This window comes from Arvicanthis niloticus, chromosome 7 (genome assembly GCF_011762505.2).
Source record: "Arvicanthis niloticus isolate mArvNil1 chromosome 7, mArvNil1.pat.X, whole genome shotgun sequence".
NCBI classification, from domain to species: Eukaryota; Metazoa; Chordata; class Mammalia; order Rodentia; family Muridae; genus Arvicanthis; species Arvicanthis niloticus.
This window is the reverse complement of record NC_047664.1, coordinates 38,945,590-38,966,312: the sequence shown is the minus strand read 5'-3', so window position 1 is coordinate 38,966,312 and position 20,723 is coordinate 38,945,590. Positions and strand designations below refer to the sequence as shown.

General features: G+C 47.1%; 1 protein-coding gene across 8 annotated transcripts in view; it reads left to right on the top strand.

Moving 5' to 3' along the window:
* The window catches only part of Zfyve28 (zinc finger FYVE-type containing 28), a 128,950-nt gene that overhangs the window by 102,582 nt on the left and 5,645 nt on the right, over positions 1 to 20,723 (top strand). For 2 of the 8 annotated variants that reach the window (XM_076938312.1, XM_034509504.2), the window contains exons 7-8: positions 2,930 to 3,031; positions 9,343 to 10,647. In XM_076938312.1, the coding sequence (XP_076794427.1) occupies positions 2,930 to 3,031; positions 9,343 to 10,647 (1,407 nt within the window). Of the gene's footprint in view, positions 1 to 2,929; positions 3,032 to 9,342; positions 10,648 to 10,715; positions 13,046 to 13,176; positions 18,800 to 20,723 lie in introns of all 8 variants that reach the window. The other 6 variants (XR_013111797.1, XR_013111796.1, XR_013111799.1 and 3 more) reach the window with 6 other exon arrangements.

Sequence of the window (20,723 nt, the reverse complement as noted above, 5' to 3'; positions counted from 1 at the left end):
GAATGAGCATGTGTGTGATTGTGTGTGTGTGTTAGTGAACATGTGTATGAGTGAGCATGTGTGTGTTTGTGTGTGTGAGTGAGCATGTGTATATGTGTGTGTATGAGTGAGCATGTGTGTGTGAGTTAGCTTCTGTGTGAGTGTGAGTGAGTGTGTGTGTGTAGATCAGTGGGAAGCCTGCAGGATTCAGCTCTCCTTCCATGATGTGTATTCTGGACGTTAAGCTCAGGTTGGGAGGCTTGGCAGCAAGTGACTTTACCTGCTGAGCCATCTCTTGCCCCATTTTAACCCTTTCTGAGCGAGCATTTCAGTGTTGTCAGATACTGCCCACCTCCATCCAAAAATCCCTGTCTGGATAGAATGCCACCATCCTGCCCCTTCCTGGTACTCACTGTTCTTCTTCCCCTGGGGATCTGGCAATACAAGGAATGAATTTTCTGTGAGTGGAACCACACAGATTAGCTTATTTTCAATTAGCACATTAAAATGTGTTAGCATTTCTTTCTTTTTTTTAGGGTTAATATTCCATTGAATATAATCAAATGTTATTTGAAGCATGAAGTTTTTGGGTGTTTGTTTGTTTTTCCAGTGCTGGGATCACCCCTGGGCTTAGAGCCCAGGCAAGTGTTGTGTTCCTAAGCCATACCCTTAGCCTTAAGTACAAGAGTTAAGAAACAACATTCACAAGAATAAAATGCCTAGGAATAAATTTAGCCAAAGAGGTCAAAGACATAACTACTGAGGACTGCGGACCATTTGTGGAAAAAAAAAACATAGAGAAAAAAAAACCCTACCATGATAAAAAGGCAGCTCATAACCTATGTTCATGGACTGAGAGGCTATCAATGCTCTCCAAAGTGACCCTTGGATTGTGTGCAATCCCTGCACCCCCTTTCCCCTTTTATGGAAGAAATAGAAAAGCCATTCTGTAAATTCTTATGGAGCCTCCATGGACCACACAGAGCAAAAAAAAAACCTTCAAAAGAAGAAACACAAAGAAAAAAGATACACACAGTCTGTTTCAAAACTTACCTCAAGTAAAAATGCCCACTTAGAAAAAATGATTCACAGTCTGTTTCAAAACTTACTGCAAGTAAAAATGCCCACTTAGAAAGATGTGCTGGCCAGTGAAATGGAATTAAGAGATCAGAAAGCCTTCCATCTGTGCTCAGATGATCCTGGGCCAGGATGCCAGGAGCATTTAGGGAGGAACGCTGTCTTCAGTGAGCACTGCTGGGACGTGGCTGCCACATTGAGAATTGTTATCACTGATTCTGTGTCAGCATGGTCACTGTACCCAGATACTTAGCATTCACACCAGTCTGGATGTTGTGAATGCATTTTAAAGATGAGTTACCATTTAAATGAATTTGAGTTTTGAGTTCAGCAGATTGCCCTCTATAGTGCAGGGGACCTCACAAAATCAGTTGAAATTCAAGGAAAACACAGGCCAAGATCCCTTAAGTAAAGAAGGGATTCTGCCTGTGACTATAGTGATCACCCTTCCCTGCATCTCCAGTCTGCCTGCCACCTGCTCCATTCTGCAGTTGGAATTTACCCTGCTCTCCAATCTTGTAAGCCAGTTCTCTCTCTCTCTCTCTCTCTCTCTCTCTCTCCCTCTTCCCCCCACCTCCCTCTCTCTCTCTCTCTCTCTCTCTCTCTCTCTCTCCCTCTTCCCCCCACCCCTCTCTCTCTCTCTCTCTCTCTCTCTCTCTCTCTCTCTCTCTCTCACACACACACACACACACACACACACACACACACACACACACACAGCTTCTCTGTCTTCCCCCTTTCTCTGTTTGGCTTCATGTTTCCAGGGTACAGTCCCTACCACAAACCTGCTTCTGTTCAGTGTGAGCTCACCACTCAGCAGGACCACAGAGCCCAGATGCCGCCCAACCTTTCAAGGAGAAAATAGTATAGTGCCTCGATTCTGCTTGTCACTTTTTCTTACCAAACTGGGTATGTTAAAGAAGACTGTTACAAATGGATAGGGACTCTGTGTGTGATGGTGACAACTGGGACTCTGTTGGCGAGGAGATCATGTCACAGGAGTGGAAACAAGCAGGGCTCTCCAACAGAAAGTCCTGTAGCCCTAATCTGTGCTCAGATGAGGAAGCAGAGCACAGGTGAATATTCTGTGGGCTCCTGAGACATACCCAGAAACACTGGAGGAGATACTGGAGAAGAGTCCTAGCCTAGTGTTCCGAGAGAGATGGGCTGGGACTTGGCTGACTTAGGTGCCCTCAGAGCTGGGCAGCAGGCCTTGGGGCTTCCAGAGGTGGCAAGTGAAGGTGGCTGTCAAGGGGATGAGTTGATAGAATCAGGGCTGCCTAGAGGTGACACCTGAGTGAAGCTGGTCTTTAGCAGTTGGGCGCTGGATGCTAAGTGCTGGGCCATGGACAATGAGAAAAGCTCCAGCCTTCAGAGGGGACATCCAGGGAAGGCCCAGTCCTGCCTGTGGGTAGACAAGAGGCTGTTTCCTGCCCTGAAGGGTGATAAGAGACCCACACGGGTCTCTAGCTCATGCTTGGGTTTCAACATGACAATTTTAGGCTTGATTCTTATGAACCTCTACAGATCTAGTCTTTCAGTTTCAGTGAGGTAGACATTTGTAATAGATGTTGATCACATCTCTCTGCAGCACTGAGGTGAACAGATAGACTCCATGGTTGTTAGATCCCTGCTGTGAACCAAGCTAATAAACTTGATGGTAAAGTCTGGACAGGAATTGTAATCACCTTTTCCTTGACTTGTTGAAACTTTACTCATAGGATGTGAAGGGTGAAGCTATGACTTTGCTAAGTGCAGGTGCCCTGGTCCCAGCTGGCTGTCAGTATTCTTGCAGATGCTGAAGCTGGAATCACAGGGCTCACTCAGAGGCCTACAGAGCCTAACCACACTGGCTTGTATGTCTTGAATACAGTGGCCTTGTGGTCTATGCAGATGGACCCCTGAACTTGGACCGAAAGGTGGAGGACATGTCTGAGCTGTTCCGGCCCTTCCACACGTTGCTGCGGAAAATAAGGTGAGGGCTGAAGACGGTGGCTGAAGTCACGTGCTCAGCCCACTCCAAGTCACCAGGGCCGGGAGGTGGGTATTAATGTCAAATGTTCAGCCTCCTCTGAGTCACCAGAGCTGGCCACACATCTTCCTGTGTGATACCTGTGCCCACAGTGGCTCAGGCTAGCCTTTGTCTGCTCTGCCTGGGCCTCAGAGTGGTTGGCAGCTCTTGAGTGCCAAGTTCTAGGGAATTGAAAACTTCCTACCATGGGTGTAGCACACAGTTCAGTGTTTGCCCTCAGTTCATAAAAGCTTGAAGTTCCCTCAGAAGCTCATGTTAGCTAGGCTTCTGTGGGTGTGTTGGAGCCCTTCCTCTATGCCAAACTCTTCTCTTGTCGGACAGAGCACACCCAGTGGCTCTGTGGGATGGGTTTGCATACCCTAGGGATGGCCTCATGATGGGCTGGAAACAATGTGGAGGCCATGCCTACCCATTTTCTGGGTGCCTTACTGGTGTTTTCTCCTTTGGCTCTACATAGTGACCTGCCAGAGTATCCAGAGCCTCCTCAGAGCTTTTCAGCACAAGGTGGCCTCAGACATAGTCAGTGAGGCCAGAGTTTTCTTTGTAGACACATAGAACATAGATCTATGAAGAACAGATTCAAGAAGAGACTCCTATGGTCCCCCTTCCCCGTGGGCAGCCCTGAAGTCTTCGAACCTCTTCAAGTCAGCAGACTGAGAGCTCAGTGTATTTCACAGTTCAGTTTATCCTGTAGTTGGCTCTTGGCTGTTTTCCTCTCACTCTGAGTGGAATGCAAACAAACCCAAGACTTAGAGACTAAGTACCTGCCCTTTTTGGTTCCAAGACAAGGGATGACAATAAATGAGGAGAGACAACAGACAATGCTGAGGCCAAGAAGGTAAGCACAGCCCGGCCTTAGCTGTGGGGGTGCTTATAGGAGGATGGGGCAAGTGCTGGGGCAATAAGAGGAAGTTCCAAGGGCTCAGGAGAGAACTAGGTCCAGAGATCCTTAGCCCTTCTTCCCAGAAAGCATCTGAAAACTCAAGTCAAATGTTTCCTTGAACAAGGTTGAGGCTGGGGTGCAGAGCCCAGAGGCAGTGGTCCAGCGGACCTCAACACTGGGGGCAGCCCAGTGTTCAGATGCTGGGCTCAGATGTAGGAAGAGTCTGGCACAAAACCCCTCAGGAGCATGGGAGGTTTCTCGCAGTCCTGCAGACTCTCAGGAGACTGCCTCAAGCTCACTGCTAGTTACCCAGGAGATTTTTGCCAAATGTTGGCAGTTCATGGAATGGAGGATGGGAAAATTGGAGGCTAAGCCGGAGCTCAGAGGGCAGAGCACAGTGTCTGAGGACTCTGGTGGATGGAAAGATGGAGTCTCACTAGCCTCAGAGCAGCAGTAAGCCTGCTCATGTGATAATGGATCCTACTACCACTTGCCAAAGACTGGAATCCCCTTAGCACAAGACAGCATCACTTGCCAGTGTTAGAATGTTTTCTGATGTCGGTCATGCAGTTCAAACATAAAGAGACAAGAAAATGACTTGTGGTCAAGAGAAAAACATGTGATTCATAAGATAGACTTAACATACAACGATATGAGCACAATTATCAGTACTGTATTGCAGAACATACAAGAAAGAGGGGTTGGAGAAGAGGAAGGAGAGTTTACCAATTTAGAATCAATTAAAACTATTCTAGCTGGGCATTAGTGGTGCACACTTTTAATCCCAGCACTTGGAAGGCAGAGGCAGGTGGATTTCTGTTTCAGACCAGCTTCATCTATAGAGCTAGTTTCAGGACAGCCAGAGCTATACAAAGAAACCCTGTCTTGAAAAAAAATCCATAACAACAACAACAACAACAGTTATTATTTTCAAGAGCTAAGTGTTCACTGTCTGAAAATAAAAAGCAGAGTATGGATCTGAAAGCAGATCAGACCCGGCAGAACAGAGAAGTAATGAGCCTGAGGCTAGACCAACAAAGGGAGCACAAACCGAAGCACACAGACAAAAAGGAGTGAGGAAGCAAGTAGACATCAGTAGGGGAAGCATGTGCAGCACACTCAATGTCTAACACATCTCACTGGGATCCCAGAAAGGGAAAGAGACAATGAGCAGAAGCAATATTCAAAGAAAATAGCCCAGGGCTTTCCAAAACTGATGAGAATTCTACTCATATATTCAGAAGACTCAAACCACAAGCAAGATGAGCACAGAACATTCCTGTGCATGTCATAATAAAATTGCCAACAACAGAGAAACTTAAAAACAGTGAGAGGAGAAAAATAACATATTACTTTAAAAGTAGCATAAAATAGACCCCCCTTTTACACATACCCACACACAGAGAGACAGACAGACAGGCAGACACACACACACACACACACACACACACACACACACACACACACCCCAAAAACCTGAGCATGGTGACACATACCTATAATTTCAGTATTTGAGTTCAAGTCCAGCCAGCGCAAAAATAAAGAAAGAAGAAAGGACGTGAAAACAAGCAAGAAAAGTAATGGACAGGAGACATCAGTACAGACTTTACAGACAAAGAAATTATAAGAGGATACTATGAATCCTCTTTTATGTCGATGAACTTGACAATTTGAATTCAAGTAACAAATTTTACAAAAAGTAAAGCTGACAGAAGAAGCAAAATTTTATAATACAGTGTGTAGTAAAAGAACGTAACCCATGATCTGAGCCTCCCCACAAATAAAATATCAACAGAATAGATCATATGGATCAAGATACAGTTCTCCAGCTTATGGCCATGAGGCACTGCATTGGGACTGCAATGGACCATTTTTTCTCTAATAAATGGGACGAGCTAATAGGTATCCATATGAGAAAACAGTCTCATTTACGGATGTTTCTGGTTGTTTGGATCACTACTCCAAGCACATACAAAATCAATTCCAGATAGAGTAGAGGTATAGATGTGAGAAGAAAAACTACTAAGTTTTTGGAGAGGAAAATACAATCAAGATCATCGTTGTAACAGTAGAGGAGGCAGCTGTTCCCTAAACAGGACACAGAAAGGCCAACTTACAAAGAGCATGGTCGGAGCGACAGTGCAGTAATGAGCACTTACCTAGCATGGCTGAGTCCCTGGGTTCAATGTTTAGCACCACTAAAAATGACACATTGGACTTTATTATATTAAAAATGTCACATCAATAGACACCTGCAAGAGAGTGAAATGTGGGCGGGCTGAAGAATGGTGGAATATATCCATCAAGAACTTAACTTCCAAACACATAAAGAAAACCAACAGAAAGAAAAACTAGTATAAGTTTTGAGTAGGCTGTGTAAGGACCAGTAAGTGCAGGCTGGCACTCAGATCCATTCCCTGATGCTGAGTGAGGTCCCATTGCGTATGCACCAGGGGGACGTGTTTGTACTGCCGAGGACAGAGCTGCCAGCCGAGGCCACAGACTCAATGTCCAAGCTGTTTGTTGACTGTGTTGTTGGTCTTCTTTGTCAACTTGATGGGATTTATGGTCATGTAAGATACACATTGCTGGGTACGTCTTTCGCAGAGTTTCTAGGGAAGACCCACCCTAAATTTGAGTAGCACCATCCAGCGGGGCTGGAGATCTCAGACTGAATAAAAAGGAAAAGGAGAGAAATCCAACATTACTGTCTCTGGTTACTGACTGTACATGCATTTTGAGCAGCCAACTCACATCTCAGCTACCATGCCTCCCTTGCCATAATGAACTGTATCCCCCTCTCCCTCAAACCACAAGCCAAAATAAACCCACCTGTCCCTTCTCCACATCAGGTTTTTTTTTCATCATAGCATTGAGAAAAGTAACTCATACACCAACTCTATGAGCCAGTAGTCTCTTCCTGTGTGGTGGAAATGACACGTGATATTCTTTATACTGGAGAGGCATGCAGCAATGCCAGATGTGGCAGCCGGATCTCATCAGTAGACATGTCAGTATTTATACTCTATCAGTGGACAGTGCCCACCACAAGAGCCTGTAGGCTGCAAATTCCCATTTCTCTAGATAATGAAGACAGACAAAAGCACATCTGCTCGTGAAGTCAAGATGTCAGCAGCTAGGGAGACTGGAGGCATGGGAGTGTGCCGGGGCTCCTGGTTGATTACTTTGGGGTGTGGATACTGTCTGTGAGTGTGTTTGGATTAGGAAACTCAAGAAGCCTCATAGTTCTTTTCTTTCCTTTTCTTTTTGAAAATGAAACTTTTATTTATATTGCATTTAACTCATAATTGATTTTAGACTATGGAAGTTTTGGGTAGGCAGGGGTAGGTAGCTCCCCAAGCCTGGTCTGCATATCAGGTTCCAACCAGCCAAGGGTTAGACCCTGCTGAGCGGCCTTGCTGGTTCTTTGCTCTTTGTTCTCTGGACATCCCAGGCTGACTTCACTGAGCTCCTACTTCCTTGGCCTCCTGCCTGTTGGGAAGTTCTTTTCTTGATATAATATTTTAATGTATTCTTTGAGACTTTCATACTTACATACAATGTATTTTGATCACATGCAACCCACCTTCCCTTACACCTTCCTCTGGGAGTCCCCAGCACATCCATCCTTCTTTAACTTTGATGTCTTCTGTTTGATTGGTTTGGTTTTGTTTTTAGTAACACACTGAGTGTAAATAACCAGTGCTGCCCATATACCATGGATATGGAGCCATTCACTGGTACATAGCCAATCTATCAGGGCTTCTTTGTTCAGTCAACAATATGGTCTTATCCTTAAGTTCTAGTGGACAAGCAAAAGCAATGACAATAGCCTTGAATCGTCCTGAGGGTCTCTGGGATCTTCCTGACCAGCAGCCTAAGTGGAAGAATCCTGCCTCTGACACTGTGTGCTTTTTCTAAGTCTCACAATTCTGAGAAGTACATGGACCTTTCTGCCCATCCATAGATACATTGGAATCTTCACTATGGGATGCAGACTTCAAGTATATCCTGGGCTTTCCATGGTAGAGGGCAGCATACAGTTGGCCTGTTGGCCCCACTTTAGGCTCATCCTAGTCGCTGTCACAAAACCAATCTTCATGTTCAAGACCCAGCTTCAGAGTCCCTTTCTCCTTTTTAATTTTTTTCTCATATATTACATCCGGACCACAGTTGTTCCTCCCTCCTCCCCGCTCAGTCCCCCTCCTCTCCCCACAGTGTCTCCTTCTTGAGGAAACCATCCCAAACTCAGCCAGGGGCCCTACTGCTCTCTCCTTGGCTTGTGTTTCCTTCCTAGCTGCTGCCATTACTGTAGAATGTATTGTTTGTACAATGCTCAAACCTGCCTCACTTACCTGGAAGGGAATCCTAGAAAGAATGGACCATGCTTGCCTTCTCTCTGCAAAACCACTGGTGTCCAGAGTCTGGCAGGAATATGGCTGGTTCTTAGTAATACTTAGGTTTTGTTTGTTTATTTGTTTTGTTTTAGTAATACTTAGTTTTTTTTTAAAGTTCCTAGGTAAATAATCATGTGTATTGATTTTATTCTTTGAAGCAGAGCTCCTCAGTCTGTTGATTGCTATCCCTTTGGGGGTCGCATATCAGGTGTCCTGCATATCAGATATTTACATTGTGATTCTCAACAGTAGCAAAATCACACTTATGAAGTAGCGATGAAATAATTTCATGGTTGGGGTCACCACAACACGAGGAACTGTATTAAAGGGTCACAGCATTAGGAAGTTGAGAACCACTGCGTTAAGGTTTTTACTGGGGCTGGAGAGATTGCTCCTCATAGTTAAGAGCACTTACTGCTCTTCCTGAGGACCAGGGTTTGATTCCCAGGCTCTACGTGGTGGTTCACAACTATCTGTAACTCCAGTTCCAAGGAATCTGATGACCTCTTTTGGCTCCCATGGGTACCAGGCATGCATGTTAAACAGATATACATGCAAATAAAACACCCCTACACACAAAATAAAAAAATAAATCCTTTAAAACAGCTTTTATTAATATAGTCACAATATTCTTGTGATCAGGGGCTCATGCATGGCAGACAAATGCTCACCACTGAGCTACAACCCCATCTAACCAGGGCCTTGGCATTCCCCGTGAGTGCTTCCAGAATCTCATGTCTAAATATAATTTACAAATGTAATCACAGCTCTTCACACTTCCACTCCTCGTGACAGGAGAGCTGGCGACTAGGTCTCCTTTTGAAGTGGAGGACACAGTGAGTGTCAGGCTCAAGTGGTTGCTGCCTCGACTCTTCAGTGTGGGTGTCAACTTCAGGGGATTGCCTCTGCTGTTGTTGGCAGAGATGGCTATGACATCTGAGACCCTCAGCCTAGTTTCTGTCTTGATCCTGTAGGGATCTGCTGCAGGCGCTGACTGAGGAGGAGCTGCACACACTGGAGCGGAGCCTCTGTGTTTCTCAGGATGTGGATCTCCCTATCCGGGCAGACACCCAGGCACCCAGCGCCCTGGCACCCACCTTTTCTGCATCCCTTCCTCCCGAGGAGACACTTTCAGCCAGTGCCAACAACCCAGAGGCAGAACTGGCTTGCTCAATGCAATATGATGATCAGGAGCTGGAGGAGCTCAGTCGCATGGTCCATAGGGCCGGGGATGAGATGTCTTCTCTGCTTTCACCTCCCAGTGCCTGCCAGTCCCCAGCGCATAGGCCAGGCTCAGAGGCTAGCCCCCGAGGGGAGGCCTCTCCAGCCAGAGCCCAGCTGAAATCAGGCAGCGATGAGGAGGAAAGGGTGTTCTTCATGGATGATGTGGAGGTGACAGAGTCTCCTGCTAGGCCTGAATCCCCAGGGTACACATTTGAATTGATGCAGGGTAATGTCCAGCAGAGAGGACAGGATGGCCAGAGTGGAGTGGTGGGGGTCAGGACACCTGCCCTGGCAAAGGAGGAAGACTGGAGCAACAATAACATTGAGGGTGACAAGATAAAGCTGGCCAGCCTCGTGGGCTCCACTTCCTGCAGCTGCCTAGACTCACAGTTATACCTGGATGGCTGGGAGGTGAGTGCAGAGGACGCTGAGACTGCAGAGATGATTGCACACCGGACTGGGGGGATGAAACTGTCAGCCACTGTTATCTTCAACCCCAAGTCTCCCACCTCCTTGGACTCGGCTGTGGCAACCCAAGAAGCCCCAGGCCATGATATTTCCTCGTTGGAGCCCAGGGCAGAGGGGACAGGGGACAATTCACACAAACTCGGCACTACAGCCACCAACTGCCTCCTCCACTCTTGTGTGTGCTGTGGGAGCTGTGGGGACAGCAGGGAGGACGCTGTAGAGCGCCTACGGGAGAAGTGTGGCCCAGGAAGTGTCATCAGTGCCTCTAACCCTTCTGTAAGCTTAGCCAAGGGTGGTGACAAAGAGCCTGAGAGACTAGATGAGGCCCAGCCTTCTGATGTCACCCTGCCTGCAGAAGATGCCTCCAACAGGCAGGAGCCCAAAGCCCCTGCTCACAACAAGTGCCTGGCACACACCTCAGGGCCTCAGATGGACAGAGGAAGCAGGTTGCAAGGAGAGGGTGAGGTCAAAGGCCAGCCAGAGCCAGAGGCCAGAAATCAAGATTCTGAGAAGTCCCTTATGGTCAGTGGGGACAGTCCAAGAGGGGACATGGCCCAGACAGAACCCCAGCACCTGTCGGGCTCCAGGTAAGGGCTGATTCTGTTCTAGGAACCAGACTTCCCTCTTTTTTTTTTTTTTTTTTTTTTTCATTCAGGACATGTCCTGTCTGATTCTCAAAGCATTGAGATGCTTCCTCTTGGAGTTTCTTGGCCACCAAACAGGTTCTGGAGCCAGGGCAGGTATGCGATTGACGCCTGTGAGGATGAGGTATGGACTGCCTGGGTACCCATCCTGCACTAAGTTAAGCTGCCTTTCAATGATCTCCAGGGGCCCAGTGAGGCTTTCAGGTAATGTTGGCACAAGGACCCCCACTTTTATCTTGGTAGCTTATTCTACCCCTGACGTAGCCCATGTGGACTGGCCAATAGTAAGTGGGTGCAGGTGGAGCTAAGCATACAGTCCACTGATCTTTGCTCACCACCATACCTGCTGGGCTCACACAGCTGATAAGAGATTCACAGAAACCCTGACTGTATCGAGCCATGTTTTGAGGCTACCCCTTGGCAGTTTCTTGGGTAGTATTCCCATGACCCCGCCCTTCCTCAACTCTGTGTTCTCTCTGTTCCCTGTAGCTCTCTCCTCCCTAGGAGACCCTTCTCTGCTGTTGCCTGGTTGCTAGGGTAGGGTGGGACATGCCTTGTTAGAGCTGAGGCGTCTCTCTTTACCTCTCACCTGAATGTTCTGTCCATAGCAGATTTTGGTAAGCATTGCTGGTGTTGACTGTAGTGTATATTTTGTCTGTAACGTTGGGGCAAGAGGGAGGGGCAAAGATGTCCCCCAGCCTGAGTGGTGTTCCTCAGAACCTGGCTGTGTGGAGACTTACCTGGACAAGGCAGGCAAGGATGGAGGGCAGGAGTGGAATGGTCTCCACCTGGAGGTCCTGGATACCAACACATGGGTGGGTACAGGTTGGGACAAGGTAAAAGATAAGATAGGGAACAAGTGGAGACGGAGGGTACTTTCAACACAGGGGGCATGAGTTTCTGGGTCCAGGGCAGATGCCCATTTCCTGTCCCTTACCCCTTCCTGGACAGCAAACAGTCATCACTTTTCCTGGAAGCATGCAGGGGAGAGCTGGTCAGGAACTTGTGTCTGCCTTAACTCTGAATGTTCTTCCACTCACTACATAGCTCTCTGCTCTGCTACTGGCTGTGGGGCTGGGCTGTAACTCCTGTGGTCTGTAGAAGCCACTATGGCAGAAGTTCCAAACCCAAGTACTTTCTAGGCCCTGGCAACCTCTAATCTGCTTTTGGCATACATGGTCTTGTGACTGTAGACATTGAGAATAAGCCATACAGCGCAGGTTCTTCCACGTGCTATGTCTTTTCCTGATCAGTGTCTTCAAGGGCCATCCACACTGCAGCTAGAGTGGCACTTCTTCCTGCAGCTGTGTCACACTATTATGCAGAGTGGCCATGCTATGTCTTCTCTCCCTTCACAGTTGATCCATCTGTAAGAGGGTTTTTGGCTGTCAAGAATCATGTGGCTATGAAATTCTATTTCCGGTTTTGTGTGGACATGTGTTTTTATTATCTTTTGGTCTCTAATAGTAGAACATGCAGTCATATATCAACTAACCATTTTCTACATACCCGAGGTTACATACATCCTATAAATGGTGTGTGTGTGTATGTGTGTGTGTGTGTGCCCGTGCATGCATGCACATAAGGGGTTCAACTCCTTCATATTGTCTATGATTTTTAAGCAACTTTCTATCCTTAGGGTGTAATCTATTAATATGCAGCCAGCCAGTGACTTGTTGGGTGAGTACCTATAATTTATGCTCTTGGCAGGCTGGGGTAAGAAAATGGCAAATTTGAAACCAGCTTGGGCCACGGAGTGAGAATATGTCTCACCAAACCAAACCAAACAAGAATAATGTTGCTGCTTAACTTTGCATTTGGTTTATAGAAACTATCACTTACATTTAACTCAGCTTTATAACTACATAGGATATTTGCATTCTTTCTAGACAAAGCTAAATAAATAGATGTAGGTGAGGAAGTCTGCCTAAAGGGACTTTACTCTTTAAAGTTTTGTGGCCCAGAGGTAGACTTTGAGGGTGCACACTGATGATATCAGGTAGATGGCTCTGAAATCCGTACCCTCTTCCCCCTGCCCCCTGACTCTAGTCAAGACCTTACCAGAACTTTTTGGAGACATCCCCACTTTCCTTTACTGAAAAGTCGAGTCCAGGCACGGTTGGGCCAGTGTGCACTCACTCAGGCCTGACGGCTCAGGCCTACAGCCACACTCCTGCTGTTGTAGATGGTGCTGCTGAGGACAGCTGGTGCAGATGTCTCTCCTGTTTCCATAAAGCCTGTTCTGGGAGGCAGCCCCAGCTTTGCAGCCATGGCAAATGGAATGAATTAACTTCCCACAGACTGCTGATGGCTACCTTGAGGCCTCTGGCTCGATTTACTGGTGAGTGAATTATTTTTCTACAAGGCTGACACAAGAACCCTGTAAATTCCTTGACAGGGGAGGTGTGGGATTTTATTTTGGTTTTGGGTGTTTTGTTTTGTTTTTATCTCTCTTGTTTCTTACTGGTCCAGGTAACAGCAGAAGACATCTACCACCTGGAAACTTCTCCTGCTCTGGGAAGGGTCCTTCACAACATGCCTCCCATTTAAACCCAGTCCAGCTTAGTACACACTCAACACTCAGCTATGAAAAGATGAGAAAACCTACCTGGTGGCTCAGAAGACCTCCCACCCTCCTGGAAACCTAGTTAGAAGATGCAAGGTGTGAAGAGGAAGCACTTGGCAGGGGGCCAGGACCTCGGACAGAGGCATCTCAGCCCAACACTGTGCTTCAGGGAGCTTGGAAGAGGTCTGCCTACAGCTACCTGTCACTCCTGTCCCAGCACTGACAGAACCATCCTAGGAGTACTGGACAAGTGTTCTGTGTCATGGGCACATCCCTCAGGGGCCAAGCCAGGTGCCGGAACCCTCCCAGGAACCAGATGGATGTGGCAGGTCTATCAGGCCCTGCAAGGAGGTGATACAGCAGCGTGTTTTCAAACAGAAGCAAGAGGCCAGTCACACACAAGGCAGAACATTTGCTGAAATGTGGAATGAGACATCAGGAGGTCTGGTTAGTGTGACAGCAATGTGACAAAGCTTTCTCATGACACATGTGGTCTCATGCACATGGTGTATTAGTCAGGATTCTCTGAAGGAACAAGACGTGTGTGTGTGTGTGTGTGTGTGTATGTATATATCACATATATACATTATGAATATGTAAATATAAAATATAAATATGTATATTATAGTATAAATATAAATATTATAATATGTGTTATGTTATTTTAATTATATATACAGTAAGTCCCCATATTTGATTGGGATCTATCTATATAGAATCTAGTTTGGGTACTCCAAAGTCTCATGCTGGTAAGGCTGAGAACCTGGTAGTTGTCCAGTCTGTAGGCCTGATGTCTCAGCAGTTGCAATCTGGTGCTGTGGTCCAGAAGGATTCCGGGGAAGTAGCTGATCTTTGGACTACACTGGAATCCTGAAGAAATTGTTTCTAATACCAGTGAAGGAGAACCTCAGCAGCAGGGTAGATGAACCTGCCAGTGAGAGTGAGGACAAGCAGGCAAAAGCAAAAGTTCCCTTCTTTTGTGTCCCTTTCTGTGAGCTACAACCAGGTGCTGTTTGCATTTATTGTGGGTCTTCCTGCTTAAATAATCAGATTAAGGAAATTCCTCACGGGAGTGCCCAGCACCTTGGGTTTCTGTTGCCTTCTGTGTGCAGTCAACTTGACTATCAAGATTATCCATCACAAGTGAGTTATGATTAAACTCTAGTTTTGCATCTGGGAGAGAGATGCTAATATCTGCCTCACCCCAGTGTCCCCGAAAGGGACAGTTGCCTCCACTCTCTGCAAGCAGCAGGGTCCATTCCTCTGCTGTTCCGATTTGATCACGGGCTTCCCCCATCATTTGACAGGCGCCTCTGCGCCTTCTGTGCTATGTGGCATGGAAAGTATGATGAACAACAGGTGGGCCCTGTGCTCACAGGCTTCTGTCCCATATGTGAGTCCCACCTCTGTGAAAATGGAAGAAGAGCAGGGAGCTGTGGCAAGAGACTTGCATTTGAGGCTGGAGTCCTGCATATCCCTGGAGTGTGTGTTGCTAGTCGGGTAGAAGGTGACTCCATAAGGACGGAGGGTCATTCATGCCAAAAGACTAACACATGCCAGAAGCAGAGGGGCCTAAGGCTGAGAGTGTAGGCCATACTGGAGAAGCCCTGTGTGAGTGGACTTCTGGCCTCGGCTGATTGCACCAGCCCCAGCATCAAGGGTGGTGAGACACTGTCAGTTGTCAGCATGGGTGCCCTGACCCTGCTGAGTGAATGTTCTAGAACCTGGGCTCTTTAGTCCTTTCCTTTCTTCTGGCTTCTTTCCTACCTGTTCAGTGGTCAGAGATGAAATTTTGAGGGGAAAGTTGACATTTTTAAAAAGCTGGTTTTTCTCTCACCTAGCCTTAACTTCTTGACTCAACATTCTTTGGTGTCAACTCCATTGTCTGCTTGTCAGAGGATAAAACCCACTCAAGCCTGTCTCCCACCCTGGACATGCAGGGAGGTTTGCTGTAGAAACTGCACTAATCCCTTTTTTTTTTTCTCTAAGTGTGGTTCCTTATCATTGTAAAAACTTTAGAAACATTAAAAAGACTAAAAGAAGTAAATAAAAATTTCCCACATTTTACGAATAGTTTTGATTATTTTTCATAGTCAAAAATGATGCTGTGAGCATTTCTCTACAACGTTCCTGTTAAACACAATGCTGGGGGCTGGAGAGATGGCTCTGTGGTTAAGAGCACTGGCTGCTCTTCCAGAGGAGCTTGATGTAGTTCCCAGCGCCCGCATGACAGCTCACAACTCTGTAACTTCAGATCCTGTGGCTTCAGTGCCCTCTTATATCATCTATGGTGCCCCAAACAAATATATAAAACATAGACACAGATGCAGGCAAAACACCCATACACACAAAATTAAAAAAACAACCAAACCTACAACTCTAATAGAAATGGCGCTGTGTCACAGGACATAGACTGTTTACTCTGTATTTTCAATGTATGCTTTAGGTTAGTCTTGTGAAGTTTCATTTTTTCTCTTTAGACTCTACCCCAGAGTCTATAATCAGCATCACAGATGTCAAAATCTTTCCAGAGAAGCACTGATCTACACATATACAACATACATATACACAACATACACAACTACAACATACATGCGCCAAGGTGTGCCCATCTTTACCAACACAGGCACCCACTACACATCCTGCTAACCTGAGAGGCAGAGCCTGTGGTGTGTGTGTGTGTCTCCTGTGAGACATGCTGCCCTTCTAGATAATGGGTCTCCTGCTGGTGTATATAGGCCTGGCCAAAGGGATGGTCACAACCACAGAGTTTCCTGTAACAGTTCTTTCTGCCTGCCCTCAGTCCTGACTCCAGCTTCTCTCTAGCCTCATCACTTGGTAGCTCTCATGTCTCATGATCACACCCTGCTCCTTCTGCAGCTGCATCCTCCAGTAGGTACACAGAAGAAATCAGCTGGTTCCTAAGGTAGAGGCCAGCTGGCCATGGCTATTCAGTTGCCTTACCTCATCCCTGCATGTACTCTCTAGACACACCAGATGACTTGCTTCTCCGTCCCTTGTGATCTGCCTCTGGTCACTGTTTGCTTTCTTCAGCCACAGCCTTTGCCCTGTGCTAAGACATCTCTCTTGATTCTTTCCAATGTTCAGTCTCTTGACATTGCAACATGACATTATCATCTACAACATTCATACCTAAGAACTGTAGTTGTGTCAAGTGTGGTGCATGGTTCACACCTTTAGTCCCACCACTCTGGGAATAAAAAGGGAGGCTGAGTTTGAAGCTAGCCTGGACTACATGGTGAATTCTAGGCTAGCCAGGCCTACACAGTAAGACTCTATAAATTTAAGTGTGTGTGTGTGTGTGTGTGTATCATCCAGATGGTGGTAGCTCACACCTTTAATCCCAGCACTTTGGAGGCAGAGTCAGGTAATCTCTTGAGTTCAAGGCTAGCCTAGTCTATATAGTGAGTTCCATGGCAGCCAGGGCTACACAGAGAAACTCTGTCTTTAAAAAACAAACAGAAAACCAAAAAAACCCACCAAACAACAAAAAACAAAACCCACCATGTCAATAAGCTTACAGTTCTGTGATGTAGCTCAGACACACCTTACACCAGGCCTTAGCACAGTTCCAGTTACTGCCTTTGTTGGGCCAGTGCTGCACTTTGCCAGTGTGGTTTTGTGGGGGATTTGTGGCTGCCTTCTAGCAGGCATTTCTATGCTTCCCCCTGGTGGTGGATGGCTGCAGTGCCTTCTCTGATTTCAGCTGCTGGGCCACCTGCTGGAACCATCCACAGTATCTCTCAGCAGGTCCCATGTAGCATGTAGCATCTCCTGTGTATCTGGATAGGACTTAGAATCCTCATTTAGGGAAATGCACTGGCTCAAGGCCAAGTGAAAATGCAGCACCATGGGCTGGAAGGCAGTGGGCCTTCAGGTGTCACTAGCCCTTGCACTGTTGGGACTTGAAGTTTCCTTGTTAATGTTCTCACTTCCTCCATCCTTTCCCCAGTTTCTGCCCTGTTGTCTTCTGCCCAGTGTAGCCCCAGTGCATGCTGGTAGTGGTCCAGTCCTAATTTTACAGGACCTACATGTGATGGTTTCCTCAGGGAGCCTCAGATCCACATCTGGGTATCAGTGTAGGTAGGGAAGGTGCCAATGTTGGGAGGAGGCTCCTGGAGAACATGGCTTGGCAGAGTCCAGGTCTGAAGTACCGAGTCTTATGGTACATGCCCCATGTCCTGTGCTGTTCTGAAGAAGAGTTGTAGGCTGGTCCTGGCTCTTAAGACAAGAATATAGCAGGTGTGAAGCAAGATCATTTCCAGGGCAGTCTTCTTGCTTCTTTCTATCTCAGGGGGCACAAATCCACAAGTAAGTGAGCAAGGGAAAGGCTCAAATAGACCATATGCAGTCAAATGTGCCCATCCTCCGACACCAAGCTGCAGGAGGGGCTTCCCCTGTTTAAATTGCAGAGTGACCAGGGAAGTCTTCAGTCAAGCTCACCTGCTTGCTGCCACACAGTTTTTAGGAAGCGTTTAGAAGCAGTAGAAGCTCAGGGAAAGTGGCATGCATGACAAGAGTGGCTGTGTGTTTGGCATGTGTGCCTGAATGTATTGTATCTGTGCCTGCACACACACACACACACACACACACACACACACACACACACACTGACAGCACAGGTGTGAGTGCAAGTCACAGGCTAATTGACTTGTTTCTTCAGACAGGCATGCCTGAGGCAGGACACTCTGTACTTGCCCTCAGCAGAACCCGAATGTGTGGTCTTGGTCAGTAGTAACTGAAAATGTAAAGAATGTTCCTATCTAGATGAATGTCCCGCCCATCTCAAAGGCCAGAGACCTCATTGCTGCCTAGAGGTACTGGAGCCTAGTTCATTTTGCACTTGGCAGACAAGGAGCCTGCCTTGTTTGCATTCAGGTCTATTTGCTGTCCCTCCCATAGTGAATCTTCTACCTCTCAGCTATCCTTTGATAATTGTAGAATGTGGACTAGAAATCTGACCCTTTCCCTGCCTCACAGAGAGCCTCTGAGTGGCAAGGAGGAGAGGAGTAGGTGGCATGGGAACTTTAGAAGGTTGGGGAGTGTGTCCCCTCAGCCTCAGCCACCCTCTCAGGGTTGGAGTCCCTAGCCTGGAATGCTGGGGGTGACGATCCACTTTTCTTCCAAGTCACCCTGAGAGGCTTGGCAGAGGTAATGGGGTGGGGGCAGCTAGCATCTGTAGTGAAAGTTACCATGCCACCAGAAACCCTTTCCACATCCCAGGGGTGTGTGTGTGTGTGTGTGTGTGTGTGTGTGTGTGTGTGTGTGTGTGTGCTGTTTCTCTTAAAGAGACCTCAGCTGTCTTCCTTCATTCCCTGCAGTTGGTTTCCAGGTGCTGTTCATTCAAAGCCTGCACACAGAAGCATGAATGGAGACCACCTCTTTGCTGTTCAATTTGTGGAATGAATGCAGCAGTAAACACTCTTTGCAGAGCACATTCCTAGATGTATAAACATTGATTACAAGCTCCGACTCCCCTAAACAACTTAAACTATAATTCTATGTTAGGTATGACTGTTTCCTTTGATGGCATCAAACACTTTAAGCGTGCTATGTTTGTGTGGACAGCTCCTCACTGCATGGATATCCCCTCCCTGCAAACTGCTCTGTGTATTAGTGGCCTGAGGCAGCTGCATTGCTATCTCACAGACTGGATCTTTATCTAGCCATCAGGACATTTGGCTGCCATTCTGTGGGTGTAGGGAATCTCATCTCTGGACCAGTAACTCACTGGGGCTGTCCAACAGGTATGAGATGGTCTCAGGAGGGAATCAGAGATTCCACATCCACATTAGTGTGAGAGGAGACCTAAAGCTAGACTTCTACTCTCAAGTTTTAGAGGCTAGAGGTCTGAGGTCATAGTGCACTCCAGCTGAAGGTTCTGAGCCTTCTTGCCTCAAGTTCCTATGACTCCCGGCATTTCTTTGACTTGTGGAAAAATCTCCTTTTCTGTCCTTCATAAAATCTCCTTTTCTCTCCCTCATAGAGACACTTATTGATCATCCAGGCTGGCCTTGCCTTGAGATCCTGACACTGATGAATCTATAAAGTACCTTCTCTCCACAAAGCTCACAGCCAAACCTTCTGGGGCATGATGTGGATGTGTCACACTCTGGGGGCATATGGCATTCACCATGACATCTGGATCTTGGGCTTCTGACCATTCTGCTCTCCCACTCCTTCCCAGAAGAACAGCCATTGGATATGTCTTCATGATGCCATGATGATGACATCAGGAAGAGTGCCTGGCCAGAGGCAGGGGGCTGTTGCAAGCCTCACAGGCTACTCTGCTTTCCTAATCCATATAGTGTCCAGTTACTGCAAAGTGATTATCCCCACAGAGAGGAGAGCCTGCTTGAGTATGGACTCTTTTGTCTGTTCCTCAGACATGGAGTCTATTGTGGTGGTAATCTTTTGGTGGAGAGCAAGAAGAAAGGCTGTTACAGGTTTTACATTCTCATTGTGTTAATACATGGACCCACAAGCAGAAACCAGACAGGGTTGGAGCAAGAAGAGATTTGTGTAGTGGGGTCTATTTGTGACCTGGTCAGGGATGGCTTTTCCCATAGGACACTGGAACTTGACACTCTTTTAACAGGTAAAGGCACTCACTACTAAGCCTGAGGACCCAAGTTTTTAGTTGAGAAGCTCCTAAAGGGATCCAGGGGAAGAGCATAGTGGCTCAGGGACACTGAAAAGTCCTATGGCCACGCCATGCCTGGCTTCTCTGATAGCACAGAGCAAGGCTGAGAGGAGTGAGCAAGGAGAGGGAGGCTGAAAGGATGGGAGATGAGTGATTTGAATAGAGACCTGACTTTTGTATGCAGAGTCTCTGTCCTGGACCTGTGGGGATCTTGGTAGGAGCTGTGTAGTGTTTGGCTGCAGCCTGTGCCTGGGACAGTCTGGATATTGGGCTTATCTAAGTCATGGGTCACTCCTGAAGCCTAGGACACTCCTCCATGAAGAAGTGTCTTGGAGCTTCTCTAACAATGAGCAGTAGATGCTGTAAGGGAAACTGCCATCTTACACTCTCAACAACAGGAAGTCAAGAGCAGGGAGTCTCAGAGCTGGTTCTATCAGGGGCTGTGAGGGAGACCCTGTCCCAGGCGACCCTCCTGCTCCTGGTGGTGGCCAGGCATCCCTGGAATTTTTTGGCTTGTGGAAACATCACACCCAACCCGTGCCTTCATCACCACATGCCATTGTTACTTCATGCATGTCTGTGTTGATTTACTGTTTATGGAGACACCAGTCCTGTTGGATCAGGGCCTAGCTCTAGTATGACCTCATCTGAGTTCATAATACCCTCTAGGATGTTGTCTCAGGCCAGGACTTCATCATACATATGAATGGATACCATTCATCCTAGGACAGCATATATAACTCTCTGCTAGAGCCAAGCAGGACTGTAAGGTGCCTGATGGTCATAGCA